At 41.7% G+C, this 26,300-nt stretch overlaps 2 protein-coding genes across 2 annotated transcripts; both read left to right on the top strand.

The window, feature by feature from the left end:
• The first annotated feature begins 10,900 nt into the window (after nt 1-10,900).
• On the top strand, nt 10,901-15,487 carry LOC124132538 (protein wech-like). Its single transcript, XM_046496483.2, has 3 exons — nt 10,901-11,468; nt 13,067-13,367; nt 13,725-15,487. Exons 2-3 carry the CDS (start codon nt 13,067-13,069, stop codon nt 15,344-15,346), a joined length of 1,923 nt encoding a protein of 640 aa, XP_046352439.2. The 5' UTR covers nt 10,901-11,468; the 3' UTR covers nt 15,347-15,487.
• Nucleotides 15,488-21,396: 5,909 nt separating this feature from the next.
• On the top strand, nt 21,397-25,638 carry LOC124132539 (tripartite motif-containing protein 2-like). The gene is made up of 3 exons (XM_046496484.2): nt 21,397-21,540; nt 23,010-23,310; nt 23,634-25,638. Exons 2-3 carry the CDS (start codon nt 23,010-23,012, stop codon nt 25,244-25,246), a joined length of 1,914 nt encoding a protein of 637 aa, XP_046352440.2. The 5' UTR covers nt 21,397-21,540; the 3' UTR covers nt 25,247-25,638.
• The last annotated feature ends 662 nt before the right edge of the window (nt 25,639-26,300 follow it).

Below are 26,300 nucleotides of genomic sequence, written 5' to 3'. Positions count from 1 at the left end.
ACCCCATTGCTGGTCGTAAGAGGCGACCAAAGTGGGCAGCCTGTTTGCCGTGGGTTGCGCCCCTGGTGGTCGGTGGAGGAAGGGAGTCTGGTGGTTGAGGGCATTGGAGCCAGGAACAAGTGTTCCTTTTGCCCAACACACCACTTTGACCCTAACTTCACCTAGACGGGTGGTAGAATGGGCCCGATTCTATCAATCGGCTGGTCACGCCATGCCCTGTGCATGGATAACTTAGTTCCAATGTTATGCAATGGTTTTGATCAGGACATCTACAAATGTTAAATATCATGTTCTGTAATATGGTTTGCCTAGAGTCCTATGCCAGAAGGCGGTGGCTCATGGGCCAATCTGGCATTATTGACCTCCGGGTTCTTTTTGTCTTCAGGTTTCTGTCTAGGGCAGAACCAGCCTGACTTTTACCCTGTTTGACATTTTTAGCTACCTGCGTCCTTTTTGCTGGAGTATAGCACCCCTGAAGCCCTGGTGTTTGTAGTCGGTTTCCACTTCAACACTGTCCTTGTTGACGCTCCATGGTGGGTGGGGAACAGGGGTGTCGAATCTTTTCCTTTCATTATGGCTACCTCACAGCTCACTGGTTCTCGTTCAAAAACGAAAAGAAGGCATCTCGATACAGATAGTGTCGTGTCGTCTGATGATGAATCTTTACTTAATGTAGAATCGTGGCCACGATTTCTGGTTGTCGAAGGAGTTGATGGAGAGCCTCTCAGAATCAACCCCTTTGTGGTTTCAAAATCTATCCAAGGGATATGTGGTACAGTAAAAAACGTCACTCGTCTCCGGTCTGGTTCCCTGCTTGTGGAATGCGCCAAGAGACAACAATCTCTCAATCTTTTACAAGCACATCATTTTGCAAATACAGAGATTGTTGTCTCAGCACATAAAACTCTGAATTCATGTAGAGGCATTGTACGCGACCGTGCAAAGTGCCTCCCAGACATGTCGGAAGAGGAGATTGTAGCAGAAATGAAGCCTCAGGGTGTTACATCTGTCAAACGGTTCAATAGAAAAGATGGTGAAATATTTGTGAAGACAAATACGTACCTTTTTACTTTTGCCCTTTCAAGGATCCCTTCATCAATCAAGGCCGGATATTTCAACATCGGAGTGGATGTGTATATACCAAATCCACTCCGTTGTTTTAAATGTCAGCAGTTCGGACATGGAGCTAAATCCTGTCGCAACTCAGCAGTTTGCTCCCGCTGCAGTAAGAAACATGATGGCACTGACTGTACAGATACCATCAAATGTTCAAACTGCAGTGGTGACCACATGTCGTCATCTAAATCGTGCCCTTCCTTTGTGATTCAGACAAAAATACTCCAATTAAAATATACTAATGATATCTCATTCTCAGATGCTAAGAAACTGCTTCAGATTGAATCAACCTCTTCCACCCATTCACTGACCTACTCTGCTGCAGTCTCCTCTGCTGCTGTCTCCTCTGCTGCTGTCTCCTCTGCTATCAAAGTGGATAACGGATGCCAAACAGCTATTAGCTGGGTGTCAAATGAACGTACCATGTTGTTTCAAATTGATGCTGACGATACCACCACTTCCCCCCAATCCACTTCAAAACCTTCACAAACGGAACCTCTGCCAGAAAATGAACCTCACTCACTCACTCACTCTCAACTTGATACCTCACCTGTACCTGAAAGTGACAAAACAAATGATGTGACCCAAACCAGAAAAGAAAGAAAGCAACAAAGGAAAAAAAGAATCTAAGGCCCTTAAACATATTAAGGTGCCTTCACCCTTGACATTCCCTCTGGAGGTTCAAAATCCCTTTGAACCTTTAGATATGGAGGTCACTCCATCGCTGTCATTACCGCGTAAAGGACCTTCTCCACGCTCACGATCTCCAATTGAGCCGCCATGAGGTGCTCTCCCAATTTAATCCAGTGGAATTGTAGAGGACTTCGGACCAATTTTAATGACCTTCAGCTCTTAGTTCAAGATTTTAAACCATCGGCCTTTTGTTTGCAAGAAACGTTCCTTAAAACTACGATTTACGACAATATGATTCCTACCATTGCTTTTCCCCACCAGGGGATAAAGCAACTGGGGGATCTTCTGTTATGGTGAGGCAGGGCATCATTCACAGTCCTGTTCCTCTCCATACCCCTCTTCAGGCTGTAGCAGTACGTATAACATTGAATATTGTTTTTACTTTGTGTTCTTTGTATGTCCCTCCAACGTACTCTCTCCGACAGTCTGATCTTCAGGCACTGTATGACCAACTCCCTAAGCCCTGTGTTCTCATGGGAGATCTGAATGGCCATAACCCACTTTGGGGTAGTAATGACAGCAATTCCAAAGGTAAATTATTGGAGGATTTTTTCTTAACTAACGATTTATGCATTTTTAATGATGGTTCTCATACGTATCTACATCCGGCAACTGGAACTTACTCTTGTCTTGACTTGTCCGTTGTAGACTCTAATTTACTTGATGAATTTGAATGGTCAGTCCACGATGACCTCTGTGGAAGTGACCATTTTCCTACCATTTTAAAATCTGTGACACCATCTGATATTCCTCCATCATCAAGATGGAATTTTCCTAAGGCAAACTGGGCTTTATATGAAGTCCTTTGCAAAAACCAACTAAATCCTGATGTTTTTATTGATGCCACTGATCCTATAAAGCTTTTCTCTGATAGTCTTAAGAAAACAGCTGATGAATGTATTCCGAAGTCCTCTTCAAATCCTCACATTCGTAAACCATGGTTCAGCAATGATTGCAAACTAGCTAGGAAGGCGAGGAAAAAAGCTAAACAATATTTCCGTCGCCATCCTATGGTCCACAATTTAAATAAATTCAAAATATTAAACGCTAAAGCACGGCGTACATTTAAACAAAACAAGCGTCAGTCTTGGCAAAATTATGTCTCGAAGATAAATTCACGTACGCCGATATCGAAGGTATGGAACATAATTAAGAAAATAAAAGGTAAGGGTTCTAAATCTAGTGTCCACCACCTTAAAAATGGGAATGAATTATTAACCGATACTTCTGATATTGCTAACAAACTTGGTGAAACTCTGGCTCAACATTCTTCCTCCTCGAATTATGCCCCTCAATTCCAAAAATATCAAAAGCAACAAGAAAAGAAACCTATTACTTTTACTTCAGATAATGGGGAGGATTACAATGAAATCTTTTCCATTCATGAACTCAATACTGCCCTTGGGCAAGCTCATGACACTGCTTCAGGGTCTGATAATATACATTATCAACTCTTAAAACATTTACCTCAATCCTGTTTAGAAACCCTCTTGATGATCTTTGATACAATCTGGACATCAGGAGAATTTCCTTCTTCATGGCGTGATGCTATTGTAATTCCCATACCTAAACCTGGTCGTGATCATACTGATCCTTCAAATTATCGACCAATTTCATTAACTAGTTGCGTTTGCAAAACCATGGAACGCATGGTCAATAATAGATTAACATGGTACTTAGAATCCAATAATTTAATTACAAATATCCAATGTGGATTCCGTAAAAATCGTAGTACCATTGACCATTTAGTTAGATTGGAGTCATTCGTTAAGAATGCCATTGTTAACAAACAGCATGCAGTGTCTATCTTTTTCGATCTGGAAAAAGCATATGACACTACATGGCAGCATGGCATTTTAAAAGATTTACATGACTTTGGATTGCGAGGCCGTTTGCCTCAATTTATATCCAAGTTTTTATCCGACAGACAATTTCAGGTCCGCGTGGGTTCTACCCTGTCTGATCATTATACTCAGGATCAGGGTGTCCCACAAGGCAGTATTTTGTCTGTCACACTGTTTAGCATAAAAATAAATAGCCTGTCTAAGGTTTTAAACGATTCCATCGATGGATCTTTATTCGTGGATGATTTTAATATTTCCTGTCGTGGTAAAAATATGAATACTATTGAAAGGCAACTACAATTATGCCTAAACAAAATCCAAAAGTGGTCATTAGAAAATGGTTTTAGATTTTCAAAATCTAAAACTAATTGTATACATTTTTGTAGACAGTACAAGCCTCACAAGGACCCAGATCTAGTTTTAGATGGCACTCCTATTAAAGTTGTAAAGGAGGCCAAGTTCTTAGGCATTATTTTTGACCATCATTTAACCTTTTTGCCACATATCAAATATTTAAAGAATAAATGCCTGAAGGCACTTGACCTGTTGAAAGTTGTCTCCAACGCAAAGTGGGGAGGGGATCAGAAAACTCTCCTCCAACTGTACAGAGCTCTCATACGCTCCAAACTGGATTATGGCTCCATCATTTATGGTGGAGCTTGCAAAAGTAACTTAAAACTGCTTGATTCTATCCACCATCAAGGCCTCAGGCTTCGCCTGGGTGCCTTCCGAACATCTCCTGTATCTAGTCTGTATGTTGAAGCTGATGAGCCATCCCTTAAAGACCGCCGCCTAAAATTATCTTTACAATACATCACAAAACTATATTCAAATCAATCAAATCCTGCATATGACTGTGTTTTTCATCCTCAACATGTAGACCTCTATCATAAGAAACCGTCGCTTGTTCCACCCCTTGGCATAAGAATACAACCTGACATTTCTGCTGCAAATATTGATCTCACAATCGTATCTCAGACTCAACTACTCTCGTCTCCTCCGTGGCAACTAGTAAAGCCACAGGTAGATCTTTCATTAACGGCACTAAAGAAATCAGACACCAATCAACTCATGTATCAGCAAGAATATAATCAATTAAGAAGCGCATACAATACTTATAAGTCTATATTTACAGATGGATCCAAGGATGGTGACGCAGTTGCTTGCGCCACCGTCATTGGATCCAGAACCATATCATCCAGATTACCAAATGACAGTTCCATTTTTACAGCAGAATCGCAGGCAATATTAACAGCTCTCAAATATATAAATACTCAGTCCAAACATAATAACTTCATCATATTTTCTGATTCCCTTTCTTGTCTTCAAGCCATTAAGAATGTTTCATATGAACATCCACTTTTACACGAAATTATAGAATTATTTAATGATCTTGCTACTGGCCAATATGACATTGTCTTTTGTTGGTTACCCAGCCATGTTGGTATCTTAGGTAACACAGTGGCCGATGCTGCTGCAAAAGAAGCACTCAACAAATCTGTGACGCCACTTCTCATCCCATATGCTGATTATAAACCTGTAATCAGATCTTACATCCGAGATTTAATGCAGCAGAAGTGGGACGCCCAAGTAGGTATCAATAAATTACATGAAATTAAACCAAATATCGGTTACACCTACTTGGGCTGTCAGTCCAGATTTGAAGAGGTCATTATGCGACGATGTCGTATTGGCCATTCAAGATATACGCGGGGATATTTATTGAAAGGTGAGGATCCTCCGTTTTGTATCCCTTGTGATGAAAGAATCACGGTCAAGCATGTCCTGCTTGACTGTATTGACTTTTCCATCACAAGGGATAAATATTTCAGTGTTAAAACGGTCAAGGACCTTTTTAATGACGTTAATTATCGTTTAATATTATGCTTTTTAAAAGAAATAGAACTGTTTCATAAATTTTGATGTATTTAGGATATTCTTTTATAAATTGGTAGTGCTTATTTTTTAACTGAGATTGTTAGTGGCTGTACCCTTGAGGGGGGTTGAAGTAGCGTAAAATTATTGTCCCCCTAAGAGGGTATGTAAGTCCCTAATCATTCGAAGTATTTGTATGCATGCCAGAATTTTAAAGAGTAGTATTTTCGTCATTTTAACTTCAGGCTTAACTGGTATACAATCACCAGTGACTGAAGGGATGATATAAATCCTGCCGGGGTCCATGCAGGAAGCAAAGGCACTGTAAGTCCCCATGGTCCCTGGTATGGTGATCTCCCTTTAGTTACTGACGATCTCAAGCCCATTTTTATATTGTGATGTCAACTCAATCTTTCTTCTTTTAAATGTGCCTCGACTAGTTTTAAATCTAATCTGTGATATGCTAGTTATCGTACTGTCCTTCGATGACAGGTTTTTATACAGTTTAAATATATGCATTATTTATGACCAACTTCTCGTCACGATATGGCTGTAATATTGCCGATGTGACGTTAAATGTTAACTCACTCACTCACTCACTCTTGACGTGTGTGCATCTAAGGCAGTGAGGAGACATGTGTAGGCGTTCTGTTGAGGTGTGTGCATCTAAGGCAGTGAGGAGACATGTGTAGGCGTTCTGTTGAGGTGTGTGCATCTAAGGCAGTGAGGAGACATGTGTAGGCGTTCTGTTGAGGTGTGTGCATCTAAGGCAGTAAGGAGACATGTGTAGGCGTTCTGTTGAGGTGTGTGCATCTAAGGCAGTGAGGAGACATGTGTAGGCGTTCTGTTGAGGTGTTTGCATCTAAGGCAGTGAGGAGACATGTGTAGGCGTTCTGTTGACGTGTTTGCATCTAAGGCAGTGAGGAGACATGTGTAGGCGTTCTGTTGAGGTGTGTGCATCTAAGGCAGTGAGGAGACATGTGTAGGCGTTCTGTTGAGGTGTGTGCATCTAAGGCAGTAAGGAGACATGTGTAGGCGTTCTGTTGAGGTGTTTGCATCTAAAGGGGCATTCACACGGTACAACTAGTTGTATACAATTTGTTGCATGCAACACATTGCATCGTGTGAACGGGCAAGTCGGTCCAACTTTTGACGTATGCAACTTGTTGGACGCGAGTTGTACCAAATAGGACATGCTCTATTTTCATGCGACAAGTTGTATGAACGCAGCCAATCAAAACGCGTATGAAAATCACGTGACATTTACACGTCAATTTGTACACAAAAATGGCGACTCCGATTCACGTCGGTAACCTCTGTTTTCGGTATCCTAAGTGTCACCACTCAATAAAGGACCTATATAAAGTAGGTACGTAGAATACCACTGTACCAAATTATATATTTTGACATTTGCATCGATCTAATTCTCCTGGTTAACTGTTCATGGTGTTATTTGAAACGACGATGGCTATGTGACTGTTCACTGTAGTGTAGACCAAGATGAGATAAGGTCCATAATACGTTTCTAAAACTTAAAATACATCATACACACAAATAAACGTCACAGTTTTAGATTCTGTGGAAAAGTATCTATAATATGATGCCATTAACAACTATTTTAGCCAAAGCATCTGTATCACTAACAACATCTGAAAATAGTGTACAACGAAAAAAATGCCATTTTCGCATTTTACCAATTCACTGTTCTAAATGTGATTATTTATTCAAATAACGTATAGCTACATGAGAAGTTCCATTACAAAACCATTGGGTGTCTGCTCTTTGTCAAAACACCAATCTTCATTCCGAAAAGACTCCAATAACCCTATATATTTGTTTTCGAAATATAAAAACTCTGGACCGAACCTCCATGTTGGATAGCGTTGCAAAATCACGGTTCTTTTCGCGTCAGGCGAGATGCCTGTCACATCACATGTATTTCACACTCAGCTACTATACATACATCTCTGAATTCATCATACCATTAAGAATCAATTGACATTTTGTCTAAGTCACTAATACAAACGGTCCAAATGAAATCAACCGCAATATTCAAGTGTGAAACCAAACCCTGTGCTCTGAAACCTACCAGTGGGCCTTCTCATTTAAAAATGTAAACAAAGCAAACTTCTAGTTTTACTTGACATTTTACTATTCCGAGAGATTCGGTCGTCAATTTGTTGCATATATTAGCTCAGTTTATTACGAATATGCTTGGGTCGATAATCGTTGCAAGAATTGAGGAATTAATAATTAGAGTCAAGATACTTATTTGGAAAAAGTCAACAGAAATCGTTCAACGTGCCGCCATGATTGACGCAAAATCACGCACACTGACGACGGTATTGGTCTGCCTTTCCACGTAGTATCAAGGCGAGAATAGAAACATAAAAACAAACAGAACTTGTTGATTTCAGATTGATTCTGATTACTTAACTTACATGACTCATTTATGTATGTATGTGATCCCAGCATCACGGTAAAACTACACCAAACATTCCGCGTACTGCTATCAGTGAACTCGCTAAGTTATGACGGAGGGTTACCGGTAGTGATGTCATATTAGTATACGTCAGCATCAACATCGTTGTACATATTTGTTATTTTCTTTGAGGTGCGGGTGAACTAGTACACAACGCATTCAGTTCATGAAGTAGTTTACTGTTTCAATCTTGAATTATAATTTGAATATCTCTTCAATATCGTTTCACCCAGCAACATAATGCACTGTATGCAGTACTGTTATTAATATAATCTAAAATGCCATAGAATTTATAAAACTCATAATAAACAGCTGTTTGTTTGGTCATAGACATTCATCGTGTTATCCTTCCCATAAGGTGCTTTGTAAATGTAGCACACTGCAGCATATACATATTTCCTTTGGAGAATTGTTAAATATTAATTGTGGCAAATTTATATAGATAGGTTAATAAAACAGGCTCTTCATTTCTTAAGTTAAAGTAAATGTATACCTGAAGGAAATTCGCCACGTTATATTTTTATTAATGTATAACTCAAGTGTGGACAACTACTTGTCTTACATTTGGATTTTAACGTTTAATTGGCGGAACATTGACAGCTAAAGATTGCATCAGGTGCGCGTTTCAAAATAGGGGCCGACCATTTGAGATTCATGGGTGGAGGTGGGTCATGGTCTGTTGGGGTTTGGGTGTGCGTTGCTGGGGGGTGGAGGGGTTGTGGAGCTGTTGTAGTGATAAGCGCAACATTCTGTTCTTTTAATCGAAATTTTCCATACTATACCCGAATATAATTGGTAATATACTGTTACTTTTTTGTGTTACCGATTCCAACGTTTCTTATAAATTGGGAAATAAGCTAAAAGTATCTGGTTTCAACTGGCCAAAGGGCACTTTCAGGATTTTTATAGTTCATTCTTCTATATCATAACAAAATCTGAAATATGTCTTCAGGACATTTTGGATGACAATCATTCAATGTCCCAGAAAAGGAACTGATGTGGTTATTAAAATCGATAGCTTTGTTGGAACTTTGTAGATACACATAAACAAAAAGATACTAGAATATATTGTCCTGAGCCAAAGCAGATGCTCACCACGGACATGACGGATACTGAGTTTTGCAATGACTAGGAATTGCGTTGGTTTTTTTTGTCTTTGTACATGTGGGCATCGCCCTCGTGTTTTGACATCATGTAACGGAAAATTTGTTTTCGACACAAAACAAGTACGTTTTCGTATCGAATGTGTCACGTTATACATTTAATTTTCCATCATGGGGTTAAAAATTCAATATTATACAAGTCCGTTAAATTGCAAAGTCAGAGGTTGGTCCAGTACCGCGCGACCGCAATTCTCGCACAGCGTTGATTTTTCAAAGCAATGCGTCTGAACATTAACTCGGCAACCAAGATTCCAGCGATAGTGTAGTCAATCACAAGCTTTTTGTCAGAGATCTCGCGAGACCCGAGTTGTATGCAACTCGCCGCCGTGTGAATGCCGAGTTGTATACAACTTTAGTTTGTGCAACTAATTGCATACAACAAGTTGTATACCACTAGTTGTACCGTGTGAATGCCCCTTAAGGCAGTGAGGAGACATGTGCAGGCGTTCTGTTGAGGTGTTTGCATCTAAGGCAGTGAGGAGACATGTGTAGGCGTTCTGTTGAGGTGCTTGCATCTAAGGCAGTGAGGAGACATGTGTAGGCGTTCTGTTGAGATGTGTGCATCTAAGGCAGTGAGGAGACATGTGTAGGCGTTCTGTTGAGGTGTGTGCATCTAAGGCAGTGAGGAGACATGTGTAGGCGTTCTGTTGAGGTGTGCGCATCTAAGGCAGTGAGGAGACATGTGTAGGCTTTCTGTTGACGTGTGTGCATCTAAGGCAGTAAGGAGACATGTATAGTTGTTCTGTTGAGGTGTTTGCATCTAAGGCAGTGAGGAGACATGTGTAGGCGTTCTGTTGAGGTGTGTGCATCTAAGGCAATGAGTAGACATGTGTAGGCGTTCTGTTGAGGTGTGTGCATCTAAGGCAGTAAGGAGACATGTGTAGGCGTTCTGTTGAGGTGAGTGCATCTAAGGTAGTGAGGAGACATGTGTAGGCGTTCTGTTGAGGTGTTTGCATCTAAGGCAGTGAGGAGACATGTGTAGGCGTTCTGTTGAGGTGTTTGCATCTAAGGCAGTGAGGAGACATGTGTAGGCGTTCTGTTGAGGTGTGTGCATCTAAGGCAGCGAGGAGACATGTGTAGGCGTTCTGTTGAGATGTGTGCATCTAAGGCAGTGAGGAGACATGTGTAGGCGTTCTGTTGAGGTGTGTGCATCTAAGGCAGTAAGGAGACATGTGTAGGCGTTCTGTTGAGGTGTGCGCATCTAAGGCAGTGAGGAGACATGTGTAGGCTTTCTGTTGACGTGTGTGCATCTAAGGCAGTAAGGAGACATGTATAGTTGTTCTGTTGAGGTGTGTGCATCTAAGGCAGTGAGGAGACATTTGTAGGCGTTTTGTTGACGTGTGTGCATCTAAGGCAATGAGGAGACATGTATAGGCGTTCTATATAAATAGTCTTGGCTCGGTCTATTTTAAAATTCTCATCAAATTTGGTTTGCATTTGTTAACTGAAAGTATCCTATATACTTCAACAGATTGTCTTAACTCCACATAAACACCAATAGGTCTATACATGACCACATGTCATTTCCTTCAGACATACTGAGTGACTTCAGGCGTGAAGATCGACTGAGCAGAACTGTGACTCAATTGAAATATATAAAGCTAATTCATATTTTGTTGAACTATCGAGGCCAGTATTCTATGCAATCGAAGTTGTGCTATTGAATGACGTATTTATTACACCTTTTATAACAAGTCGGTGTAGTCCTGCTGTGTTTGTTCTCATTCTCTGTTAGAGGACGACGGTGAGGAGGGACACGTGGTTTGATTGGTCATAGAACAGTTGTAATTGTGTTGTGGGAACAACTGATTCTATGGCTAAGACGTTCTTGGATCTATTAAAATTCAATTTGGTACGACTATTGGTGCATGCATTATAATGATTGAACCAATACAACCTTTATAATGGAAATTCACAAAAGTGAGTGGACAACTTTGCTTACGGCTATATTGTGTTTACAAGGCGACGCAGTTTCCATTTACAAGTGATCTTGTGTGTATTGAAACGTGACACAGTATGCCCCATTGACAGAAGCTTGTCGCCCGCTTAGGGTGTAACAAATATCTTTGTATAGTAGCTGCTGTTGTCAAAACATACATGACGTCGTTCTTGCTACCGCCCGGCTCGGGAAGAGAGTGAAAGATAGTTTCCTGCTGTGCTCTATCTGCATCGAGACGTACACAAACCCGTGCAAACTGACCTGCCACAAAACTTTCTGTACATCCAACCAGACCAGATGCTGTACAGTCCAGGACGAATAACCTGTCTAGATTATCCGCCGACTTGCATTAAAAAGTAAGTATATATTGCCTGACTCCGCAAAGAGGTTCTACTGCCATGCGGCGGTGGCCTGTAAACAATTCAGATAATCAAGTGATCGGTGAACCAGAAAATCCAGTGACATGATAGTGATTTGGGTGAAAGTAATAATAACAATGTTAACTTTGAATTACGCCTGTTGCGTACAAGTACAGAGATTCTGCTGCTTATAAGTAAAGAAACGTTTACGACATATGGTCGTTTTGCAGCACAGTAAGAGGGAGGGCAGTTTAATGTCTCGGCCCAAACATTTCTTTGTAGTTAACTCCATGCACAGCTGTGTATTTTGGCGGGATAAGGTTATTTCAGGGACCATGTAATAGATTATATGGTCCCTGACACAGCAGTACTGACACATAAGTCTCGAAAACTAACGTTTAGTTACCTGCCTTGTATTGTGAAAAGGGTGGATCGGTGTGCCTATTAATTGTAAAGGAAGGCTTGGTGTTAACAAAATTTATTAATTTATTATGGCCGTTGGTAGTTTTTAAAACTTTAATAGGAAACACGTGCGTATTTCAAATAAGATCGATAATGTCACACCCGCGAGAGTTTAATTTGGCATCAATTAAGCCTGACCTCACAATAACACAATAATTCATATATTCAGTTTTAGTTCATCTCTGCAGGTAAATCCTGTATTGTGCGGAAACAACAAGCTTGTTCTTATAGCAGAGCCAGTAAGTCATTACGATAATGAGTTCAACTATAATGAGGGAAATGTTTAGTTCAAATACAAGGATAAACATATATAGAGATCTAGACCCACGTTTCGGAAAAGCCTTGTTTGGCGTTATATCAATATATGTATTTATATAGCACTATGGAAGGGTCAATATAGACAATTTAGGAACACATATTTATATCTTCAAGTTGATTTGAAAAGAATATTAAAGTCTGATTTACTGAGAGACTATCCCCCTTGTGGCTGAAAATATATCTCAAGTAACCAAAGCTTGTCACAAGTGCGACTCAATTGGAACAGTTTCTTACAATGTGTGATCGTACCCTGACCTCTGGACTCAATGTTTGTCATACCAGCAGCTGTGGGGTTGTCTGGTGGACACTCGACATATTTTTTCACTGTCACTTTTGGAACAAGGAATTATATGTGATGTGACAAACAGTAAACGGATTTTTTCAGCTTTTATGATAAAATGCAGTTGATTTTATATGAAGAATAAACCTTATTACGATGGTAGCTGCTGATGGTTTGAGTGGTCGAACCTGGACATACTACAGATCACTATGATGTAGTTGACATGTGATGTTGATGGTGAAGAAACAACATTGAGACAAACTACACATTCGACTATCAATAACAGATGTCTCAACATATTTAATGACGCACTCAACACGTGAATGAGTTTGGACATGTGCCACTTTGAACAGTATTTCAGTTATGTCAGCTTGGTGCGGAAGGTAAGTCCCAAGTGGCTTACAACAAGACATTTTCAAGATGTGCGAACCAAAATACACATTGCCCCATTACAGAGACCTACGAACTTCACCAGAAAAAATGTATTTTGAAAAATTGAAAAATGATTATGTGACCTTCAATTCTGGTTTTTCAGATGGCGACATCCCAGAATGAGAAAGTGATGGAATTCCTCACCTGTGTGATCTGCCAGGAACTGTACACAGACCCCTGTACACTGAGGTGTGATCACACATTCTGCAGGAAATGTGTCATCAAGTACATCCAAACCAGACCAGATGCTGTACAGTCCAAGACGATCCCCTGTGCCTTCTGTCGACAAGATACCAAGGTCCCCCACCCCAGCCGGCCAGTGGAGGAGTGGGCGGGGCAGATCAAACCCAGCATCATTATACAGGGGCTGATTGACACTCTCGGGGCCGAGGGAGATGTACCAGGTTAAGTTCAACCAGAAGTAACATTCATATCGATCAGTTTATCATGTTCAAGAAAAGATAAATTTATGACAAAAAGATCTTAAAACGTATTAATCAGAAATAATGTCAATCCAGTTTGATGAATTATTTGGTGGAAGGTTAGCCAAGTGAACAAGAGAAACTACAACCAGTTGTAATATTTAAGTTGATTTAATCACCTGTGTTTATGATATAGTATTTTTTCATGAGAAATTGAAACTTGAAATAGTTCATCAAGTTGGATCGGTTATTGAACTTAAAATAAAGACTGTTTACATGCTTAGCATTCCCATATTGTTTTGTTTTTTAGAAACAATACGTTCGTTTTTCTGTTCACAGAGACGTCAAGCACATACTGCACGATCTGTCAGAAAATAGGGGAGACAACTCCAGGTGCCTTGTGGTGTCCTGAGTGTGAAGTGGCCCTCTGTGACAGATGTGTGAAGACACACCGGATGAGCCCTATGTCACAGAACCATGATCTGTGTGACCTGTCATCTAGGTCAAAGGGCAGGCGGAGGGTCAAGTGTTCAGAACATAAGAGTAACAATGTAGAGTTCCACTGTAAAGACTGTCAGAAGGCTGCTTGTCAGACATGCTGTATCATCTACCACAGAGCTTGTAAAACTGTCGTCACCATTGAGTCTATGAAGCCAGAGATGGAGACAGTACTGCTGGAGAAGAGATTTGTCATGGGTAAGAGACTGAAGGTGAGGTCGAAGAAGGTAGAGGTGAAAAACGAGAAACTACGAAATAGTTCAAGAATCACAGAGACAACTGTAAACAATATTAAATCAATCTGTCAAACAGCTATAAACAAGATTAAAGAGAAAGAAACACAACTCTTGGATGAACTGAATCACATAACACAGACGTACGCCGGCCGACTCCGCTCTGGTGTGAAGCTTGACGAGATTGAGATGCAGATGTACAGACAACATTGTGAGTTCATTGACCAGGCCTTGGTATCGGACTGTGAGATGGACCTGTATGACGCGTATCAGGCCTGGGAGTCGGGGGCTGTAGACTTGGGGGATGTCAGGGACACAGACACAGCAGACACACGGAGAATAGATGACATCAGGTTCACACCTGACACTGACAACGTCCAGCACATCCTAGATGACCTACAGCTGGGGAAGATTGACGTCACATACCAGGATGAGGGCACATGTCTGCCGTCTCTAGGCCTAGTTGACCAGATAGATGGGAGGATGGCGGATGATAAGAAGCACCCCTTTCTAAGTGACGTCACAGTCCTGGTTGTAGACGGTATACAGACAGTTGTAGTCAATGACACGGAGAACAAGTGTGTGAAATCTTTGTACACAAGAAACAATCAACTATGTCATTGTAGACTTCCCCTGGATAACTCTACCCATGGTGTAACACAGTTGAAGGAGAACCAGGTGATGGTTGCTGTCCCTTCTTCCTTACACATTGTAGAAGTGACTCCTGACCTCGTGCTGCTCTCAACCATCACAACAAGCAAGGATTACTACAGTCTTGCTGTACTGAGTCCATCATCTCTAGCAGCAGGTGGTGTGGCCTGTGTTGACATCCTGGACATGGCGGGACACGTGCTGAGGTCAGTCACTAAACACAACGATGAGACACTTTTTGACTATCCCTGGTACATGTGTGTCAACAACAAGGGCAACATACTCGTGTCTGACTGGTGGAATAAGTCTGTGACATGTCTGACGTCAGAGGGGGGTGTTGTGTGGAGATACGCCCCTACCGGAGACAGAGCACTCAGACCTTGTGGTATCTCAACTACCGGCACAGGAGACATCCTGCTTGTAGACAGGAACACCAACAAGGTGATGCAACTGACAGAGACGGGGGAGTATGTCAGGGATGTCCTAATTTCAAAAGACAACCGTGATATATTCTGTGATAAATACGGATTCCTCTTTCTGAGTACAAACACGGAAGTGAAAGAGTATATGTTAGTCTGATAGAAAACAAAAACTGAAGGTTTATTCCAGTGATGTGCATTGGGTTACTCTTGAAATATTTATGTGAAAATGGTGTGGAGAAAATAGATCCAGTCAATGTATAGAACACTCAGTATCAAATAAAGTCTTCACCAAAACCTGGGTTGCCACTTTTTCACTCATTTGGTCACAAAAGGAATAACATTACTTAACATTGCCCATACAATTTAAACACAATGATATGCCAGAGTGAAAGTGAATATGAGTGAAAGTGAAAATGGTGAAAGAGTGAGCGGTTATATTTTTACAACGATTTCGGCAATAACATAGCCATTGAAAGGACTTTACATGCTCCCTGGTCCCAGTGTAGAAAAAAACAACGGCAGGGGTTATTTTGTGGGACAGTTTTTAATTCGATCATAATCAACTCCAATTTGTTGAAATCTAAAATACGTACGATAGCTTTCTCTGTACGTGGATTCAACATTCTCCTCAAGATAAGATCCAATCTATTTTGTTCCACGATGAAATCCGCCGTTTGAACTGGAACACACACCATAATTGTGACAAGAAATGTACGAAGACTTTTCTGTTTATTTGAAATTTAATCGGTGATGACAAACAGCATTGTTACTTTGCCCTGACAATGCAGAAATATTCTGATCTTGAATGTTAATACCTGGTACGCATTAAGTGCGTCAATCCTTATGCGAATTATTAATTATGCAATGGACCAAATTCCCCATGTCAAGAAATAAATCCTTGCTGTATAATTAAGAAGATTCAATGTGCTGCCTACTGTTTCTTCGTCTTGCTCTCAACACCTATACAGAAACCGCAGTATACTCGGTTTGTTTGTTGTTTAACGCCGCACTCAGCAATACTCCAGCTATATGACGGCGGTCTGTAAATAATGGTGTCTGGACCAGACAACCCAGTGATTGATATCATGAGCATCTATCTACGCAATTTGGATACGATGACATACATCAACCAAGTCAGCGAGCCTGCGAGCCTGAGAACCCGTTAGTCGCCTCTTACAAGCATAGTCGCCTTTTGTGGCAAGCATGGGTTTCAGAATACCTATATATATTCTAACCTGGATCTTCACGGGTGAAACTCATGAAGTCAAAGTATTAATCTCAGTTTGTGTTCAAACTTTACAGTGATTGCTGGTCAGTCACAGCTCGTGCTGTTGGGGTCTGGCTATTGTCCATTTAATGTCCGCTGAACTGAACTGTGACCAAATCAAGTTTACAATCAAAGGACCAGCAACCCCATACAATCACTGATCCGCCCCCACATGCCACTGTTTCCTGGATGTTTCCTGGATGTTCCCATATGCCTTCAGGCACGAGTCCTACCATCAGTGTGGTGCAATAAGACCCGACTCTTGTCAGACCAACGAGGGCCGGTCGGGTAGCCCAGTGGTTAAAGCGTTCGCTCGTCACGCCGAAGACCCGGGTTCGATTCCCGACATGGGTACAATTTGTGAAGCCCATTTCTGGTGTCCCCCGCTGCGATATTGCTGGAATATTGTTAAAAGTGGCGTAAAACCATACTCACTCACTCACTCACTCAGACCAACGAATCCTCCTCCATGACGTTCCAGTATACTCTAGTCTGACACTCTGCTAAACGGTCCCGAATGCGTTGTAGTGAGAGGGGTGGGCCTGTTAATGGTCTTCTGACCCTTAATCCTGCTGCATTCAGTTGACACCTGAAGGTGCCAAGGGACACTGTTGTTGGTGGGATGACTAAGAACAGCGCAAGTTGAAGTTGGAACCCGTTTTGCCTTGCGTTAAAAGACCCTCTTCTCTCTGCCACTGTTCTTCCGTGGTCGTCCTGACGTCAGCAAGTCCCTCACATGACCAATCAATAGCCCGGCATGATATGCTCATATATGGTGCATGCTAATGATTTGACATCGTTTATTTTCTGGGATAGTACGCTTAAGCATTTCAGTTAAGACGCATGACCTTTCTGTCATCAAGCATCAATTTCTATATAGAGATGAAATCGGTTCATAATTATTTTTCAGCATACTCCCCTCCGAGGTACACACGCTTCTGTCAACGATGATGGAGTACCTGATTCCCAGTGGTATGGATGGCTTCCTCCTAATGGTGTAAAATAACCTCGACAGCAGACTTGACGTCATCATCATTTTGCATCATGCTTGCCAGATAGATCTTTCTTCAAGTTTGGCAGAGACCATATACCCCATATGGTCTCTGAGTTTGGGTACAGGTAGAAGTCTGACCGTGCGAAATGGTAGCAAAGGAGAATGTTCGAAGGAAGGGACATCAGATGTTTCCACGGCGCTGACTGTTGTCTAGTCTCTGGCTGATAGTAGTGAACTCAAGACTTACCCATGGTTACAAATCGCTAAACAAAATCAGCTAGATCCGCTTCAGAATTACCTAAATTCCCACAAGAGATGACGAAAGTGGAGCGTTTCTAATCAGACGATTCATGCCAGTTCATTTCTCAGAATGTACTCAAACTGTACTGTGTGTTGTGAAGTGAGTTGATCACCCATAATCATGTCATGTATTTCATCAACATTTCCCGTTGTGATGGAAGTTGAGAGTCTTCGATCCTGATCTGGGTTCATCTTCGGGGCTCTTTCTTCATCTCTTGAACTCCTCTGGACAGCTGGAAACAGGGGCAAAGGAAGAAAAATAATCCCCTTAGTTGCCACTTTGTCCCCATGCATGGATGAGTTGCTGGTGTAATTATCTCCAGGGGCGGTCGGGTAGCCTAGTGGTTAAAGCGTTCGCTCGTCACGCCGAAGACCCGGGTTCGATTCCCGACATGGGTACAATGTGTGAAGCCCATTTCTGGTGTCCCCCGCCGTGATATTGCTGGAATATTGCTAAAAGCGGCGTAAAACCATACTCACTCACTCACTCTAATTATCTCCATTTCATCAACAGAGAACACCTGGTCACTTTGATGCCTGTCGAAATATGCTTCCTGGTTGAGTATTTGGTTCAAACGCAGCCTGTAAGGAAGGAACGCATGGGTTCTGTATTGCAGTTCAGCTCAGAACTTTTCAGACACCCCTCATGCATCAAGGGCACATGTCATGAACCAACATGTGACATATATAGCCACGTAGTCTCTAAAAATGAAGAAGCCCTAAAATTTACTCATTACATAAGCAATCAATTTTGTTAATTATCATTCATGCTTCTAAGGTATCTGTAATTGTAGCATAGAGGTAATCATAAACCCAGTTGATAGAATACATAGAGAGTATTGGGCGAGTTGTAAATATCAAATATTAGGAATATTAATTGCATTATGCGAGCCTTTGTGTATCCCTTATATAAGACATTAACGACGCGAGACATACGAAGGAAACCTCATTTATATATTTATAAGATCGTGATACCACGTTTATCAGATAGGTGTAACGCATCGATAACACTTGCCATTATATGATACAAGTCCATTACCTCTCTTTTTGTCCTTCAAACTACAGTATGATTATTGTTTACCTCGTGCAATAATATAAATATTTATATCATATCATCCTTTATCTCATAGGGGCAGTCGGTTAAAGTTAAAGTGATTGCTCGTCACGCCAAAGATCCTGGTTCGATTCCCGACATGGGTACAATGTGTGAAGCCCGTTTCTAGTGTCCCGCCGCCGTGATATTGCTGGAATATTGCTAACAGTGGCGTAAAACCATACTCACTCACTATATCTCATAGGATATATATCATTAAGAAAACAGCGTTATCACTGTCCCCCGAAAAGGGGTATATTAGAATTATTTTTGTTTATATAGTGATGAGCATATTAAGTTAATGTTGAAAATTATGCAGTAAGGGCATTAACTCTGTTGAAAAATAAAACTCTCAAAAACAATATTAATGGCAACTTTTTTCGAACTCAGGCTTTATAATTATCCCTTTCATAAGCTTGCAAAGCCTCACTCATGTAACTTCAGTAGTCCCACTATGCATTAAGTAAAACGTACTTATGGAATAACTAAACCAACAGGCACATTATTAATACAGCAAAAATCATATTTTGTCTGAGCCCTAACGCAAACCTTTTCCCGGATGTATAAAAAACGAAAGTAAACACCGCAATACAAACTGTGACAATAGGAAGTGGCACCGTTCTAAATACGAGGTTAGTGAAGTCGAAGCTGAAGAGACCCAGTGATGTGATGACACGGAACCGTCGAAAACATTCATCACTTTGGGTTTTCCTCCTTTAAGCACGCCGTGATATACCAGAAATACTGCTCAAAGTAGAGGTAGAAACAGTATAATTTACTGATACTGCACGGATAATGCACAGATAATGTACGGATACTGTAATATATTTGAAAGGGGTTTCCGTAGCAAAAAGGAAACCTCTTTTTAATCAATCAGAATCAAGCATTCATCAATGTCATGGTAGAATGAAATGTAGAAATACTGTAATAATAATGTATGGATAAAGCACGGATAATGTATGGATAGTGCACGGATAACGCACGGATAATGTACGGATAAGGCACGAGTAATGTATGGATAGTGTACGGATAAAGCACGGATAATGTACGGATAGTGTACGGATAAGGAACGAGTAATGTATGGATAGTATACGGATAACGCACGGATAATTTATGCATAGTGTACGGATAACGCAAGGATAATGTACGGATAACGCACGAGTAATGTATGGATAGTGTACGGATAAAGCACGGATAGTGTACGGATAGTGTACGGATAAGGAACGAGTAATGTATGGATAGTGTATGGATAACGCACGGATAATGTATGGATAGTGTACGGATAATGCACGGATAATGTACGGATAAGGCACGAGTAATGCATGGATAGTGTACGGATAAAGCACGGATAATGTACGGATAGTGTACGGATAAAGAATGGGTAATGTACGGATAAGGAACGAGTAATGTATGGATAGTGCACGGATAATGTATGGATAGTGTACGGATAACGCACGGATAATGTATGGATAAGGAACGAGTAATGAATGGATACTGTACGGATAAAGCACGGATAATGTACGGATAGTGTACGGATAAAGCACGGGTAATGTACGGATAGTGTACTGATAAGGCACGGGTAATGTACGGGTAAGACATAGGTATTGTATGATACTGAAGGGGATAACTTACCGATACTGCACGTATAATGTACTGATAATGCACGGGTAATATAGTTTAATGCATGGGAAATGCACAGATAATGCACTGATACTGTACGGATAATTCCACACAACGCAATAACCGAACAGCGCAGGTGAATCGTACTGATAAAAGCCCTTACAGAATCATTTTAGAGTCTCATTTTAGAGCATGGTATTCGCTGTGCCCTCTGCGCATGTTCGCGTCAACGAATCAGGATTTATTAGCACGTACTACGAATGTCAGTATACAAAGAAGATAACATCCTTTCCATCTCCACAAGACTGTTTCCACGTCCCGTTGTGCTTATGAACGGTTGTCAGGGAACTCCTTTACTGTCGCTTTGATGACTTTGGCTCCACACAGCCCCAGTCCCTTCTCTGTATTATACTGAACACTTTCTTGTGAATACATCTGACTGTGTACAAACAAGGCCAAAACATGGACTGTGCGTTGAACTGTATTTTGATATGTATATTCGGTGTTGGTCTTTATTAGATTATTATTATACAGTAGACATCCCATACAATGTTGCTATACAAAGTCTATATAATGGGGATTTCTAAGAAAGGCTGCCTGGACAGTTGTCACGAGTTGATTTCCAAACTGAAACGAAGATAATAACCCTGTAACGCACTGAACTAAACTGTGAAATCGGTACATGATCACTTCTTGTACTGACATAAACGACATTACATGCATACATGTCCACACATATTTGTACAAAAACGAAGGTGCATAATATCTTACGATATAACAAAAACACTGTTTATAGCGTGTCTAGTGTGCGTATATTGAAATATGCGCCATCCCAGATTCGATCCAGGAACCTAAGTTGTCATCAGCTTTAATCGCTTTTGAATCACCACGAGTCGAGATATTGCAGTTGCCTCCCTTGTACGGCATGCGAAAGGGACGGGTAGGCACAGGTGGGTACAGTTGTGTACCTCAGCGAGATTTGGTTGTTTCAAGGCATCCAGGACGTACAATTAAAACACAGTGCACATGAAGAACTAGTATACCTGTATATTCATCGATGGTGTCAACTTACATGAGGTATGTGTTTCTTACATTAGATTGTAGTATAATTTAGTTTTGTCAACACATGAGACTTCAATCGAAGAGAAACCGATAGTAGGAATTGTTGGACCCAAAGTTACAATGAAATGTAAATTATATTGATGTAACTTTCTTTTATTATTATGTTTGATGTATATCTGACATACTGGTAAACAACGTTATTTGTTTATGTGTAAAACTGACACAATAAAGATAGATATCAGACTTAGTCTCGAATACTAACATTCAGTTACCTCCCTTGTATTGTGAAAAGTGAGTGAGTGAGTGAGTTGGGTTTAACGCCGCTTTTAACAGTATTCCAGTTATATCACGGCGTGTCAGCTTAATGTGGGAGGAAAGCCCGAAGTGATGCAGGTCTCAGACGTTTACCACTTCGGTGAAACCCACGAGCACGGGTATGGTGCTGACAAACCTAGAAACATAATTGGGGCGAACCGGGATTCGAACCCACAACCATAGGTTTCTGGCGTGCCCAAGGGACCCAACTCTGCACAGCGAATCGCGGCGCCTTAGACGACTGGGCCACCCGTGCCCCCGTATTGTGAAAAGAGTGGGACGGTGTGTCCATTGACGGCAAAGGAAAGCTTGGTGTTAACATAATTTATTCATAATCATTTGTTTGACGTGTAAAACTGACACAATAAGGATATCTTGCATGTTGGCGACTTGGTCTCGAATACTAACGTACAGTTACCTCCCTTGTATTTGGATTTCGGGGAGGGGGTAGCTATTGACTATGAAGGAAGGATGGTGTTAATATAATTTATTCATTTATGCTGACTGTTGGTGCTCATTTTAAATGATGTCGACAATGCCACACTTGCACGAGTTTATTGGCATAAATTAAGCCTGATCTCACACATTGTCACAATAATTCATATATTCAGTATTAGTTTTTCTCTTCAATGTAAATCGGGGGCACGGGTGGCCCAGTCGTCTAAGGCGCCGCGATTCGCTGTGCAGAGTTGCGTCCCTTGGGCACGCCAGAAGCCTATGATTGTGGGTTCGAATCTTGGTTCGCCCCAATTATGTTTCTAGGTTTGTCAGCACCATACCCGTGCTCGTGAGTTTCACCGAAGTGGTAAATGTCTAAGACATGCATCACTTCGGGCTTTCCTCCCACATTAAGCTGACACGCCGCGATATGACTGGAATACTGTTAAAAGCGGCGTTAAACCCAACTCACTCACTCACTCACTTCAATGTAAATCCTGTATTGTGTGGAAAGAACCAGCTTGTTCTTTTAGCAGAGCCAGTACATTACGATACTGAGTTTAACTATAAAGAGGGAAAGGTTTAGTTGAAACACAGATATATAGACCCACGTTTCTTAGACGCCTTGCTTGGCATATCAATATATGGGGAATAATATGTTCCTATAGCACTATACGGCTTTTGTAAAATCATCAAAGGATTTGTGTGACGTTTAATTTCTTGTTTTACAGATGGCGACATCCCAGATTGAGAAAGTGAGAGAATTCCTCACCTGTGTGATCTGCCACGAACTGTACACAGACCCCTGTACACTGAGGTGTGATCACACATTCTGCAGGAAATGTGTCACAGGATACATCCAAACCAGACCAGAAGCTGTACAGTCCAAAACGATCCCCTGTGCCTTCTGTCGACAAGATACCAAGGTCCCCCATCCCAGCCGGCCAGTGGAGGAGTGGGCGGGGCAGATCATACCCAGTATCATTATACAGGGGCTGATTGACACTCTCGGGGCCGAGGGAGATGTACCAGGTTAAGTTCAACCAGAAGTAACATTCATATCGATCAGTTTATCAAGTTCAAGAATAGATAAATTTATGACAAAAAGATCTTTAAACGTATCAATCAGAAATGTCAATCCAGTTTGATGAATTATTTGGTGGAAGGTAAGCCAGGTGAACAAGTGAAAGGTACAACCAATGGTAATATTTAAGTTGATTTAATTATTCATGAGAAACTTGAAATTGTTCATTAAGTTTGATCGTTTATTGAACTTAAAATAAAGACTGTTCACATGCTTAGCATTCCCATATTGGATTGTTTTAGAAACAATACGTTCGTACTTCTGTTTACAGAGACGTCAAGCACCTGCTGCAGGATCTGTCAGCAACTAGGGGAGACAACTCCAGGTGCCTTGTGCTGTCCTGAGTGTGAAGTGGCCCTCTGTGACAGATGTGTGAAGACACACCGGGTGAGCCCTATCTTACAGAACCATGACCTGTGCGATCTGTCATCTAGGTCAAAGGGCAGACGGAGGGTCAAGTGTACAGAACACAAGAGTAACAATGTAGAGTTCCACTGTAAAGACTGTCAGAAGCCTGCTTGTCAGACATGTTGTATCATCTACCACAGAGCTTGTAAAACTGTCGTCACCATTGAGTCTATGAAGCCAGAGATGAGGACAGTACTGCTGGAGAAGAGATTTGTCATGGGGAAGAGACTGAAGGTGAGGTCGAAGAAGGTAGAGATGAAAAACGAGAAACTACGAAATAGTTCAAGAATCACGGAGTTAACTGTGCAAAATATTAAATCAATCTGTCAAACGGCTATAAACAAGATTAAAGAGAAAGAAACACAACTCATGGATGAACTGAATCACATAACACAGACGTACGCCGGCCAACTCCGCTGTGGTGTGAAGCTTGAAGAGATTGAGATGCAGATGTACAGACAACATTGTGAGTTCATTGACCAGGCCTTGGTATCGGAATGTGAGATGGACCTGTATGACGCGTATCAGGCCTGGGAGTCGGGGGCTGTAGAGTTGGGGGATGTCAGGGACACAGACACAGCAGACACACGGAGAATAGATGACATCAGGTTCACAGCTGACACTGACAACGTCCAGCACATCCTAGATGACCTACAGCTGGGGAGGATTGACGTCACATACCAGGATCAGGGCACACGTCTGCCGCCTCCAGTGCTGGTTGATGTGATAGATGGGAAGATGGAGGGCGATGAGATGGAGCCCGGGCTACGTGACGTCACAGTCCTGGTTGTAGACGGTATACAGACAGTTGTAGTCACTGACCTGGTGAACATGTGTGTGAAATCCTTGTACACAAGGAGCAATCAACTATGTCATTTTAAACTTCCCCTGGTTAACTCTCCATGGGGTGTAACACAGTTGAAGGAGAACCAGGTGATGGTTGCTGTATCCAGTCAGATTGTAACAGTAGAAGTGACCCCTGACCTGGTGCTGCTCTCAACCGTCACAACCCGCAAGGGGTACTTCAGTCTCGCTGTCCTGAGTCCTTCATCTCTAGCAGCAGGTACTACCAACTGTGTTGATATCCTGGACATGGGGGGACACGTGCTGAGGTCAGTCACTACACACAACAATAAGACACTGTTTAGCTACCCCACCTACATGTGTGTCAACAACAAGGGCAACATACTCGTGTCTGACTTGGGGAAGCCGTCTGTGACATGTCTGACGTCAGAGGGGCATGTTGTGTGGAGATACGCCCCTACCGGAGACAGAGCACTCAGCTTGCCTTACGGTATCTGTACTACAGGCACGGGAGGCATCCTGCTTGTAGACAGGGACACCAACAAGGTGATACAGCTGACAGAGACGGGGGAGTATGTCAGGGATGTCCTAATTTCAAAAGACAACCGTGATATATTCTGTGATAAATACGGAACCTTCTTTCTGTGTACGAACGCGCAAGTGAAAGAGTGAGCGGTTATATTTTTACGGTGATTTCGGCAATAACATAGCCATGACTAAAATACGTACGATAGCTTTGTCTGTACGTGGATTCAACATTCTCCTCAAGATAAGATTCAATCTATTTTGTTCCACGATGAAATCCGCCGTTTGAACTGAAACACACACCATAATTGTGACAAGAAATGTTCAAAGACCTTTCTGTTTATTTGAAATTTAATGGGTGATGACAAACAGCATTGTTACTTTGCCCTGACAATGTAGAAATATTCTGATCTGGAATGTTGATACCTGGTACGCATTAAGTGCGAATTATTAATTATGCAATGGACCAAATTCCCCATGTCAAGAAATAAATCCTTGCTGTATTTTTAAGAAGACTGAATGTGCTGCCTACTGTTTCTTCGTCTTGCCGGCTCTCAACACCTATACAGAAACCACAGTATACTCGGTTTGCTTGTTTGTTGTTTAACGCCGCACTCAGCAATACTCCAGCTATATGACGGCGGTCTGTAAATAATGGAGTCTGGACCGGACAACCCTGTGATTGATATCATGAGCATCTATCTACGCAATTGGGATACGATGACATACATCAACCAAGTCAGCGAGCCTGCGAGCCTGAGAACCCGTTAGTCGCCTCTTACAAGCATAGTCGCCTTTTATGGTAAGCATGGGTTTCAGAATACCTATATATATTCTAACCTGGATATACACAGGTGAAACTCATGAAGTCAAAGTATTAATCTCAGTTTGTGTTACAACTCTACAGTGATTGGTTTTCAGTCACAGCTCGTGCTGCTGGGGTCTGGCAATTGTCCATCTAATGTCCCCCTGAGCTGAACTGTGACCAAATCAAGTTTGCTTTCAAAGGACCAACAACCCCATACAATCACTGATCCGCCCCCACATGCCACTGTTTCCTGAGTCCTACCATCAGTGTGGTGCAATAAGACCCGACTCTAGTCAGACCAACGAGGGGCGGTCGGGCAGCCAAGTGGTTAAAGCGTTCGCTCGTCACGCCGACCGAAGACCCGGGTTCGATTCCCGACATGGGTACAATGTG

Source organism: Haliotis rufescens, unplaced genomic scaffold (genome assembly GCF_023055435.1).
Source record: "Haliotis rufescens isolate VD_foot unplaced genomic scaffold, xgHalRufe1.0.p SCAF_11, whole genome shotgun sequence".
NCBI classification, from domain to species: Eukaryota; Metazoa; Mollusca; class Gastropoda; order Lepetellida; family Haliotidae; genus Haliotis; species Haliotis rufescens.
This window is presented reverse-complemented; position numbering and strand designations above follow the sequence as displayed.